The sequence below is a fragment of the Eubalaena glacialis genome, chromosome 10 (genome assembly GCF_028564815.1).
Source record: "Eubalaena glacialis isolate mEubGla1 chromosome 10, mEubGla1.1.hap2.+ XY, whole genome shotgun sequence".
NCBI lineage: Eukaryota > Metazoa > Chordata > Mammalia > Artiodactyla > Balaenidae > Eubalaena > Eubalaena glacialis.
Window position 1 is genome coordinate 5,237,406 of NC_083725.1, and position 12,785 is coordinate 5,250,190.

At 46.1% G+C, this 12,785-nt stretch overlaps 1 protein-coding gene across 6 annotated transcripts in view; it reads left to right on the forward strand.

The window, feature by feature from the left end:
• ARHGAP32 (Rho GTPase activating protein 32) overlaps positions 1 to 12,302 on the forward strand; it is a 291,298-nt gene extending 278,996 nt beyond the window's left edge. For all 6 annotated transcript variants that reach the window (XM_061203062.1, XM_061203063.1, XM_061203065.1 and 3 more), the window contains 4 exons: positions 2,823 to 2,894; positions 4,733 to 5,608; positions 6,296 to 7,269; positions 8,545 to 12,302. In XM_061203062.1, the coding sequence (XP_061059045.1) occupies positions 2,823 to 2,894; positions 4,733 to 5,608; positions 6,296 to 7,269; positions 8,545 to 10,797 (4,175 nt within the window). In that variant the 3' untranslated portion in view covers positions 10,798 to 12,302. The remainder of the gene's footprint in view (positions 1 to 2,822; positions 2,895 to 4,732; positions 5,609 to 6,295; positions 7,270 to 8,544) is intronic.
• Positions 12,303 to 12,785: the final 483 nt, after the last annotated feature.

The window sequence follows — 12,785 nt, forward strand, 5'->3', positions numbered from 1 at the left end:
GCCTTCCGTGTCTTACTTGGGACATCATATGTGTAAGAAAATAAATTTCATGCAGAATCATAGCTATTGAAATAGAGGCTTATGTGAGGTATTTATGGCAAGAATTGTCAGTTCATGTGGGGAGAGAAAAGAGAACCTTGTTTGGGTTTTGAAGGATAAGTAGGGATTCACCTGATCAACAAGGGAGTGAGAAAGGTATTTCAGGAAGTGGGAGCAGAGTGTGTGCTGGTGTGTGGAACAGGGAGCCATGAAGAACGTGGCTGGTGGGATGGTACACAAAGAGGTTCCGTTCTTAGGGGCCCGGGAAGCTTGCTGGAGTTTTGGTTTTGTCCTGCATTCCTTGGGAGGGGGGGGGTCATTGAATGGCTTTGTTACCGAGTCCAAGCTTGCTCTGCTTGCTGCACGACAGCGTGCCTGTACATCAGAGATGGGGTATTGAGCCAAGGAATACGGCCAGCAGACCGAGAAGATGGCAGACTGAAGTCTCAAAATAACCATCTTATCGGGGTTTGGATGCCAGTTTCTTTTATATATAGACACAGAGAGGCGGAGGAGATGAGGAAGTAAAGTAAAAAGGCCATAAGTTTTGCATATATCACCTGGAATGGCCAGCCTCTCGGAGGGGATGTGTTAATTTCTTCTTTCTTGCTGCCATCCCCAGGTGGGACAGGGTCCGGATGTTTCCCCGAACAAAGGCACTTTGGTTTAACATTCAGGCAGAGGAGCAGGGTTCCCCGAGGCAAGCCATTATGTATAGATAGTATCCTTTTAGTGAACAAAACCAGCGGAAAGCAAAGGTTAAAGTGAAAGAGACAGATCCAACGTGTAGTCCCGGTTTGTCTCTTCCCTGTTACACCTTCAATATATAACATGATCGGGTTTGGGTTTAAGAAAGATGACTTTGGCAACAGCATAGGGAATATATGGGAAGAGGACAAGACTGGAGGCTGGACAGTAAATCAGGAGACAGTTGCAATTGTGCAGGCAAGAAACGATGAGTGTCTGGAATAAGCAGTGGCCATGGGAGTGGGAAATAGATTTGAGAAGTGTTCAGGAAGCTGAATCTACAGGGTGGGTGACCAAATGGTGGTGAAAAATGAGAAAGATGATTTTCAGGTTTTGATTAAATGGTAAGGGAGTTGGTGGTGCCATTATGCCTGTAGGGAATAGTAGGTTTGGGAAGAAAAATAATGTGTTAATTTTGGACATAGTGAGTTGGACCCGCCCAAGAGGTGATTAATAGTATGGATCTGGCATTCAATAAAGGGGTTTAATCTAACTAGAAATGCAGATTTGAAAGTCATCAGCAAACCAAGGGTGAAAACCCTAGGGATGTATTTTATGGCCGCAGGAGAGCCTGTTGAGTGAGAGAAGCGAGTTGGGGGCTGAGTCCTGGAGAAGAGCAGTGTTTAGAGGGTGGAGAAGGCAGAGCTGTCATGAAAGGAGAGTGAGAACAACGGTGCCTAGGCAGGGACCAGAAGAGCTGAGCGCCAGCCGCAGAAGTCACGGAGGAAGGGCGTCCAAGGACGTGTCAGCAGCCGTGAGCACTGCCCGGAGGCTGAAAGAGGATGAGGATGTTTAACAAATAAGAGTCAACGTGTGTAATTAATTAAATGACCTGTGTTAGTTTCCTAGGGCTGCCATAACAGTTTGCCACAAATTGAGTGGATAAAAACAACAGGAATTTGTTTCCTCACAGTTCTGGAGGCTAAAAACTGAAATCAAGGTGTCAGCAGGGCCATGTTCCCTCTGAAGGATCCAAAGAATCCTTCCTGGCCTCTTCCAGCTTCTGGGGACACCTGGTATTCCTTGGCTTGCGGTGGTACCACTCCAGTCCTGCCTCCATCTTCACATGGCTTTTGCTCTGTCTCTCTGCATCTTTTCTTCTTAAAAGGATACCAGTCATTGGATTTAGGGCTCACCCTAAATCCAGTTTTGTTGCCGAAATATCGGCTTCCCTGTGCACCGATGCCGAACAGAAATATGGAGACAGAGATTTTGGAGGAAGAGAGAGATGGCTTTATTTTTCTGCCAGGCAGAAGGGAAGACACAGCAGGCTAGATCCTCAAGAACTGTGCCCCCCTGTCCTGGGGAATTACAGGGGTTCTTACAGGTGGAACTCCCAAGGATAAGTGATAGGATCAAAGTGGTGAAGGTCTTGCATTCTTCTTCTTCTTCCAGTATTTTAAAACAGTCACTGCTGGCCTCAGGCAGCCTGTTAATTGGGTCCGTTCATCTCTGGGTTATCAGCCTGCCACCTTCTTTCTGAAATGTAAACAGCTACAAGGGTTGATTTGCTGCAAGAGAATGCAGCAAGAGTAAATGCCAGGTGCAGGGTACAATTCATATGGAATCAGAGAGTAATTAGCTTTGTGAAGGACAGGTCTAGCTACAAGTATTTGTTAGTAGTAACAGCTAAAGAATAACCAGGATTGCTTAACTCTTTCAGGGCTGTTTATGCTGTTTCCCCAGCCTGTTCATTGTTGCTTATTTTTCTTGTTTATCAGAAAAGTCTCATTTCTGTTTTCGCTGCAACAGTATGAGATCATCTCAAGACATACTGATCTTTAGGAAATATAAAAGCAAGTTTTAAAACTCATCTCTATTCTCAAGTTCATAATCCTTTAGAAAAGATTTTTCACATAGGAAACCACTTGAGAGAACAGTACAACACATTATAAAATACAATGCAACATTGAATATGGTTGCAAAAATATAATTACTCTTGGAAGTTTAAATATGTGCACAGAAAAGCACTGTTCCCTTTCAGTACATATGTAACGGTGAATAAAGCCTGACACTGTTTGGTTTCGACTCTTCAGGTGGCAGAGCAGAAGGGACCTTGCGCTCAGCGAAGAGTGAGGAGTCTCTCTCTTCTCTCCACGCAGCCGATGGTAAGACTAAAGCATCAGTTGTTTTATTCTAGAATATATTTCATAAAAGGACACACAATTAAGTATATTTTATAAATACATGCTTAATAAATAGGCTATAGACTATAATTTCCTAAAAATACTAGTATCTATTGATATTTAGCATTGTCCATTGATGTTTTAATATGGTACCAGTCTTTATTTCTTCACTTTTGACATGATTGCTATTCAATTTACATAAAAATAGGTGAAGTGTTTTAAGTTAACCATTTATATTTATTAATGCCCAGCGGAAAATGGTGTTAATAGTATTTCTTTCTTTAAATTTCACAATGAGAGCACAGTGTTTGTTTCAAAGTATAAAATTAAGCAGTTTTGATGTTTAGACCAGTAGTCTTTTGTCTTGCCAATTTAACCTGACGTTAAATCTCATACATCACTTTGGTTAGAGGCAGCCCTCATTATCTGAGGATGATTAGTACCAGGAGAAGGCAACTTAAAGTGAATCTGCTTAAAATGGGGACCGAAATTTTATGGTAAATAGTACAAAAAGATTTGATTGCAACTTGAAGAACAAAACTAAAAAATTTTGAAAATAACTTTTTAGCTTCCGTTTAGCATAAGTCGGGTTATAGTTGCAACTCTGTACTAATTTTTAGAATGAACAAAGATTACTTCCATGTTGACTTGGAGGGAGGTAGAACTTTTTTGACAAAACCATGTAGTTTAACAAATAGGACATCCTCCACGTCATGTTTGGCTTGTGCGGCAGTATGGTAAAAAAGGCCCTCGTTACAAAAATAATCAAGAGCTGCATTGATTTCCCGCGGACTTTTCTTAATCCATTGGTATTCAAATTGTGCTCTTTTGAAGTTTCCTGGGGTGTCTTCCTTCTGGTCAACTTGCTCATCCTCATTTATAACTTCTAACTGCCAGGTCCTCATTGACCAATGGCTCTGCTTGTGATTCAACAAATCCTCGCATTTCACTTCAGTTGGGTGTCTGACATCTTACTGGTTTTCCAAGATTTTCCATTTCACTGAAGTTAAGAGAATGGTTCACAAAAACAATGCAGTGGGCTGCGTAGGTGCTTGTATTAAGCAGCAAATAATATTTGAGTAGGGATTAATTTTGTAAGTGGTCAACACATTAGTGGATGTATTTGTGTTAAGACAGTGCCTCTTTATAGTACATTTTCACTATGGCAATTCTAATCATTGTAATAGAATAATGAGATAGAGGACTTTTTTTACCAGTTGGATGTTTAGCAGTACCATAAAATCAGGTAATACTCTACCACTCTTAAGACCTCTCCTTGAGAAACTTAAAGCCTGTTCTTGTTAAAGAAAAAAAAAATATTTTTAAGTATTTGAAAGGAATCCTTTACTAAATATATGTAAACACTTTTTTTTGAGAAGTTCAATTTTGTAGAAATTTGGGTATGAGGATTTTTCCTCAGAAAAACAAACAGAAAACCCTTTTTGCTATTGTATATCCAAAGTACCATTTAAAGTGGTTAGTTCTGCCTCACACATCATGTGTGAGGTCAGTGATAAAATCAGACAAAAAGAAATGAAAAACCTGGGCAAAGTCACAAGAGTCAGTGTTGGACTAGTAATAGAATCTAAGACTTTTGAGTCCTTTTTCCTATTGAAACCATCAAATGCATTCTCCCTCTGATTGTATCAACTGTGTTTGTTATTTAGCATTTGCTTTGGGAGTTCCGTCTGTGTGCCCCAAGAGACAGTTATGTTTTCTTACTGTATATGGTATGTTTCTGCTGTACTAAGTAGATGATTTATCATGGCACCGTGTATCCTGTGACATTCATACTCTGATACTGTATCCATTTCTACCAGGTGATTCCAAGCTGTTCCGACCCAGAAGACCCAGATCTAGCAGTGATGCCCTGAGTGCCTCTTTTAATGGAGAGATGCTGGGGAACCGCTGTAATTCCTACGATAATCTGCCTCACAACCACGGAAGTGAGGAGGAAGTAGGGCTGCTGCACATTCCGGCTCTCGTGTCTCCTCATTCAGCTGAGGATGTTGATCTGAGCCCACCAGACATCGGGGTAGCCAGCCTGGATTTTGATCCGATGTCATTTCAGTGCAGTCCTCCTAAGGCCGAATCAGAATGTCTGGAGAGCGGGGCTTCCTTTTTAGACTCATTGGGATACTCCAAGGATAAACAGAGTACCAATAGAAAGGACACAGAAGCAGGTGGTAGCCAGTCTCAGACTCCAGGAAGCACTGCAAGTTCTGAACCTGTCTCTCCTCTTCAGGAGAAACTGAGTCCATTCTTTACCCTGGACTTGAGCCCAACTGAAGAGAAAGCACCTAAGCCAGCCTCGTTCACTGAAAAGGTCGTCTATGCTTTCTCTCCAAAGATTGGACGGAAATTAAGCAAATCCCCCTCTCTGAACATATCTGAGCCAATTTCAGTGACCCTTCCCGCTCGGGTGTCAGAAGTCATCGGTACCGTCGCAAACACAGCAGCTCAGAATGCACCTTCTCCGGCCTGGAACAAAAGTGGCGAAGAAAGTGATGTCATAAATAGATCCCCCACCCAGGTAGTAAAGATAAAAGCAAACGAGAGAGAGGCCCAGGAAGGGTGTGAGTCTGAAGTCCAGCCCCTGGACCAGGTGGCTGCTGCAGACGCAGACCCGCCAGGGAAGGAGGAACCTGCCTCAAGCAGTCAGAGTAAGGCTGTACCTTCTGGACAGGCTCAGACAGGTACCATTTGTTTTCCTCCATTCTTTCTGTAAGCTAAGAGGGATCTTCAATCCTGTGTGCCAACTGTGCCTTTTAAGAGAGAAATTTACTCCACAGCTAGCCTTTAATCAAACAGAATGTTTTTCTAGGTGGTGCTGATGGCTCAAAGCCCTAAATTAAAATCAGTCAAACAAAAAATCCCCCAAAGGGCCAGTGGTCCTGCTTCAAACCTTCGTAAAGTCCCCTTATCTCCTTGGACAGTCAGAATTCCTGGATAATTTTTGCACAACTTCGTAGCTCTTGATTGTGTTTTGTCTTCTGATAAAATACCTATATTATAGCCTTACAAGTTAACCAGCCAGCCTACACCATCAAATATAAAAACTATTCTTAATAACAATCTGCAAGCACTTGAAGCTTGTTTTCTAAGCAATCTTTTCTGAGCCAGGTGAGGGACCTGCTTCACCCCCATCTCTGTAGCAATCCAAGAGGAGATTGCAGTCTTAAACACTCCTTGTTTTAGTTTTCCTTCTGAACCAGATGTGTTTTCTACAGCATTTGCATGTGGGATAGAAGATCGTGGATTGCCATTTTGAAATATGGAAGGCACCCATTTTTTTAGTGATGAAATGGGGAGTGTTTGGCTTTCCGTGTAGGATAACACAAGCTACCTTTTCACTTTCATTTTTTTTCCCAATTTCCCACCAGGAGCAGATACCCATGACCCCCCTCAGGATTCCGTTCCTGTAAGTTCAGTCTCTCTTATCCCACCACCACCGCCTCCGAAAAATGCTGCCCGCCTGTTGGCGCTGGCCTTAGCTGAGTCTGCACAGCAAGCCTCGACCCAGTCGTTGAAGAGACCGGGCGCTTCCCAGGCTGCTTGTACACATTATGGAGACACAGCAGTGGCTGCGACTGAAGAGAAACTGCCTACTGCCTACTCTAGTGCTACCCTAGATAAAGCCTATTTCCAAACCGATAGGCCAGCTGAGCAGTTCCACCTCCAGACCAAGGCCTCCGGAAACTGTGACCAGCCAGCACCGGATACGGCAGCTACTGGGGTTTATACCCATTCCAACGCCACTGAATCTGGGGAGCAACGACACCCAGCAGACATACCAGGCAATCAGCCGCCTCGAATCTATTTATCTGGGGACCCAGAAAAGGCCAGAGTCGCTTCAGTTCCCTTAACAGATTCTGAGTCTGATGATCACATAAGTTTCCCTGAAGCCCAGGCTGTGAAGACCAGTATGCCGACTGTCTCCTTTGTGGACCAGGGTCAGCTTCATTTCTACAGTGGAGATCAGCCTCCTTCTTATCTTGGCGCAAGTGTGGATAAGCCCCATCACCCTTCAGAACTTGCAGACAAAGCTCCCGCACCTTCTAATTTGCCTAGGGACAAAATCTACCCTCCTTCTGGGTCCCCTGAAGAGAATACCAGCACAGCCCCCGTGGCTTACATGACCACTGCTCCAGCAGCAGCTGACGTGAGCGCCAGGGAAGCCAACTGGGATGTGGTCGAACAGCCCAGCGCAGCAGGGTTCACCGCTGCCACCCTCCAGCTCAGTCACAGAACTAATCGTCCCCTCCCCCCGCCTCCTCCCCAGAGACCCTCAGAGCAGCTCCCAGTCCTGGGGCAGGTACAAGCCGCAGCCAGTATAGGACTGAACAACGCCCACAAGGTAAGAAGGGGGGAAGTCAGCGAGGGGAAATGTGTATTTTTCCGAAGGTATGTCACTTTCCAGCAGGGTGTGTTGTTTATCTTGAGTGAGGTCTGACATCTGCCTTTAAGTCCTGTGGCAGGTTTCCATGAAACATTTCCCAGTTGAGGTTGGCATCTGCCTTTATTGTGATGCTGGTTTTCCTCTGAAAAAGGCGTGGTTACTCGATGGCTCTAGTTGAACGATACCTGCTCCCTTTAGTTCCCAAGCATGTAGGTAGTTTCTTCATAGAAGTACGAAGAGATTGTGAACAAACGAGTCAAGCCGGGCCTTAGGTGTCAGGGCTGCAGGGTTTTCCCGGCTCCGTCACTGATTCACTGTGGCTCTGTGCAAGTCGTCCAACCACCTCTGCCAGTTACTCACGTCTGCACTACCAAAGCGCTGTATTCTCAGGACATTTGAAAGACTTTCTGCCTTACAGACTTTTTAGCGATATCAGAGGTGACAGTGTCCTAGGACTTTTTGTTATTTTCTCAACATTAACCAGCAGACTGTTCTAAAGTTAAGCACCTGTTTGGATGAGAGAATGTTATACGCAGAATGCTAAGGGTTTTTGTGGTCACCTTGAACTAAAAGGACTTCACTATCTAGTCTTCTGTGCGGGATGCTCGTTCTAGTGGCTGCTTCTCAAGGGGAGCGTGTTTGCAGCCCTGCAGTGAGGACCACGTTTGGCTTCTGCTGCCACAGACCAGCTGGAGCACAAGGAGGGAGGGAGAGACAGGGGCTGTTGGATGCCACCTAGACGAGTCCCTTCCTGTCCTTCCCTGGACTTGGGGCTGAAAACTGTCCACTGGGCAGCCGTGAGTCACTTTAAAAAGCTCTCCAGATAGAATCGATGCTTCTTGTTTAACAGAATGTTCTTGGTGTGGAGCCTGAGCTCCACAGATAGACCAGGTGTATGTTTTTAACCTGGTGGTTATGTGGCTAAACTTCTGTTTGGTCTGCACAGTAAGACAGTGTCATGGGCACCTCATCCCACGTTGAAAACCTATCGTTCGTAAATTAGAACAGCTCTCCAAAGGTGGGATGGCTGCTACACCAGATGGCCACACAGGCCTTCTTTTCGTGGCAGTGGGGACAGGCAGGTCTCTGTCCTGTCCAGGGTATCTGCACAGCTTGGGAAATTTCAAGCTGCTGCCCAAATGGCCTCACCTTGTGAGTTGTGAATTTAATAGCGTTTGATTCCATAGAGGGGAGCAGAAAAAACAAACTCATAATGTTATCATCTTTCAATAGGTTCAAGGAGTAGTTCTGGCTCCAGAGAGGCCGCCTGAACCCAGAGCCCTGGGTGAGCCCACGCCTGTCCTGGTCGGCGACGGCGGGGCAGCCGCGCAGTGTCCCGCCTCTGCCCCTGCTTCCCAGCCCAGCCTTCCTGAAAAGGTGCGGGAAGGCGCCAGGGCCCCCCTGCTGCACCTGCGCGGCGAGCCCATCCCCGTGCACTCCTCCTGTGGCTTCCCTGCCCTGGGGCCCCCCACCAGGACCGTGGAGAATAAAATCGCCGCTGCCATCCACTCCGGCGGCGCAGACACGTCCAGCAGCTCTGGGCACCATCCCTTTGTCACGACTTCCTCGGCCTCCGTGGAGGACGTTTTGCCTTTACCACTCCCTGTCCCGCAAGCCAAGCATGCCTCTCAGAAAACTGCTTATTCCACCTTTGCTAGGCCTGATGTCTCCACCGATCCCTTTGGTCCAGAAAACTGTCTGCATTTCAGTATGACTCCAAACTGCCAGTACCGCCCCCAGAGCGTTCCCCCTCATCACGGCAGAGTGGAGCAGCGCCAAGCGTGCGGTTCCAGATCAGAGCCACCGGCCTCCACGGGTCCTCGGTACAACACGTACGTGGCCCCGGGAAGAAACGTGTCTGGACACCACCCGAAGCCATGCAGCCGGGCCGAATACGTGTCCTCTCTGAGCTCCTCCGTTAGGGGCAGTTGTTACTCCGAAGAAATGCCCCTGTACCCCACCATCCGCAGGGTGCAGTCTCTCCACACCCCTCCGTCGTCCATGATTCGCTCTGTCCCCATTTCGAGGACAGAGGTGCCCCCAGATGATGAACCAGCCTACTGCCCAAGACCCCTGTACCAGTATAAGCCATATCAGTCCTCCCAGGCCCGCTCAGATTATCACGTGACTCAGCTCCAGCCTTACTTTGAGAATGGCCGGGTGCACTACCGCTACAGCCCCTATTCCAGTTCTGGTTCCTATTACAGCCCAGACGGGGCCCTGTGTGACGTGGATGCCTACAGCACGGTGCAGTTGAGGCCCCTTCACCGCCTGCCCAACCGCGATTTTGCTTTCTACAATCCTAGGCTGCAAGGAAAGAACGTGTACAGCTACGCTGGTTTGCCTGCACGTCCCCGGGCCAAGATGACTGGCTGTTTCTCTGCTAATGACCACAGTGTAGTCAACATGCCTCCAGTCGCCGACGTAAAGCACACTTACACCTCATGGGATTTTGAGGACATGGAAAAATACCGCCTGCAGTCCATCAGGAGGGAGAGCCGTGCGCGGCAGAAGGTGAAAGGGCCTGTTATGTCCCAGTATGACAACATGACCCCCGTGGTGCAAGATGACTTGGGTGGGATCTATGTCATCCACCTGCGGAGTAAATCAGATCCTGGGAAAACTGGACTTCTCTCGGTGGCAGAAGGAAAGGAGGGGCGGCACCCAGCCAAGGCCCTCAGTCCCGAGGGAGATGACCGTCTCTATAGGAAGCATCTGGAGCCAGAGTTCGACAGAGCCCACCACCACGGAGGACACGGCAATGGACAGTCAGAGAAGCCGACCCTCCCTCAGAAGCAGAGTAGCCTCAGGAACAGGAAGCTGCATGACATGGGCTGTAGTCTCCCTGAGCACAGGGCACGTCAGGAAGCAAGCCATAGGCAGCTGTGTGAATCAAAAAACGGGCCACCTTACCCACAGGGAGCCGGCCAGTTAGATTATGGGCCCAAAGGGATTCCGGACACTTCTGAGCCAGTCAGCTACCATAACTCTGGAGGGAAATATATTCCATCAGGGCAGGAGTCTCTAAGACTGAACCACAAAGAGGTGAGGCTCCCCAAGGAGCTGGAGAGGCCTCGGGCTAGGCAGATTGCAGCCCCAGAGAAACACTCCAGAGACTGCTGCAAGGAGGGGGAACACCTCGTGCAGTCAGCAGTCCCACCCCCTAAGCCAGAGAGGAGTCACAGCCTGAAGCTCCAGCACACCCAGAACGTGGAGAGGGACCCCGGCGTGCTGTACCAGTACCAAACACACGGCAGGCGCCAGGGCAGTGGGACTGTCGGGCCCCAGTACGATAACCTGGAGGGCTACCACTCCCCGCCCCAGCACCAGCGAGGAGGCTTCGGAGCAGCGGCGATGGGCACGTATGTGCCCCCCAGCTTTCCCCACCCACAGAACAGGACATACGCTACAGCTCTGGGGCAGGGCGCCTTCCTGCCCACAGAGCTGTCCTTGCAGCATTCTGAGACACAGGTCCATGCGGAATGAGCCCCGGGAGCAATAGAGTTGAAGCAGCCTCTGCTGGACAGTGGACTGTTCTATTTTTTTCAGTAACCAAAAAAAAAAAAAAAAAAGGCTACAAAACCCCCGACCACATTTAAAAAATAAGAAGAAAAATAAATCGCCATCTTTTTCCCCCTTCCCTGCTTCATCACCACCTCTTCCATCTACAAACTGTGTCATTTTTGTCATTTAAAGATCTGAAAGATTGTACAGCACTGTGTTGAAAATCTCATAAAGAAATTTGTTACAGACCATACTTGCCATATATAAGGGCTGATTTGTAAGAGCCTGAGGACTGCCTTTAACTGAATTTGAGTTTGACTTCGTCCTTCCTAGCATTTTCTGTGTCCTTCAGAGCAGCTGATGCCCACTTCCCTGAAGGTCTTTGTGTGTCCTGTCTGTTCCCACTTGCTTTCCCAGTAGCCACGTCTTGCCTAGAGGGACACCCGTTTTTCTCACTTCATTCCCCCTGTCTTAGAAGGGGCTGTGTGTTATATTAGAGTAGAGACAAACTTCTCCTTGATCCTTCACATAAGTCTATTGGACATTTAGAAAATTATAACAAAAAAAGGAATTCAGACTTTAAGCATTTAATAGTCATCACAAAATGTCAGACCACTTAGATCCGGGCTGAACCATGCTTTTCACACCCTTCCATAGTTTCTCCTCACAGTTCAGTGAAGAGACTCATCTCACTGCAGAGGGATTTTTAAGTTAGAATTAAAGAAACTTCTTAGGTGGACGTCAGTGACCTTTGTTAGTACCAGAAAATGACATCAGTGGCTCTAAGCTGCTGCCTGCCTTCAGTTTTTTTTTTTTTTTTTTCTCAGTAATATTTGGTAAATTGTGATCCTAGTGAAATATTTCACACCATTTGTTTTCCTGAAGCAACTTTAGTTTTTCATTTAAAAAAAAAAAAAAACAGCATGGTTTGACCGGATAAACACATAATTTATCATGATTACAAATTTACATGTTAATTTGTTTCTAAACCAGGTGTCCTGGGAATTCTTAAAGTAGCTACAGGTTATCTGTTAGTAAACTGAGCGTTCCTGCAATAACCACTTAGCACAGCCCGTTTCACCTGCTGGAATTCTGGGCAGTGACCGTTTACACCCTGAGGAATGAACGTACTGTTTCTTCCCTCTGTCCTTGTGTGATCAGTCTTACTGTAATTGCCATCCACACCAGCATTTCAGGTATAGTCCTTACAACGCTGGAGACATGTTAAACATGTTCATACCCAGGACTTTCTTTTGAAAGTTGCATTCCATTTTCTCAACCCACCTCACCACGTATGCCAGACTAGAAGGCAGTCCTGTATTTATAAAACGAGTTGAGATTGTCATGTCATTCCATAGCTCTTTATAATACTTGATTTTTATACATTCACATGTTTTAAATGCTCAATTTGTAGAAGATACTAGGAGAATTTCATTCCATTTACTGGATGGTTGCTGCTCTGGCTTTTTAAAACTTGGAATTTTATTTAGAGCAAAGAAAAATCTTCTAAGAGGCTAAATTCATGCTGCTATTATTGCTGTGAAATTGTATAAAGATTAGGATTCATGCCAGTTTTTTTTAATCTAAAATATCATGTGATTGCATTTTAAGGGTTTATATTTAGAAAATAATAAAGTTTTAAGAGCAACACATTTACCTATATGTGGAAATATGCTGTAAGGTTTTCTTTCGTTCCCCCAGAATTGATCAGAGAGATTGAATAAAGATCATGGTAGAAATCCTAAAATTATGGAAAAGGTCTGCAGAAATTCGGGCCTCTAGATGAAAAGTGCAGACCCACCTGGTATATAGTCACAATGTTAGGGAACCTGATAGGATACTTCCATTTAGCACACACACATCAAGAGCTCTGTGCAGGAATTTGCTCTTTGGTGAATATGCAGCACTAATATTTTTTCAACCACAGCCATCTTTTTGTCAGTAGGCAATCCATTGTCCCCTTGAGATAA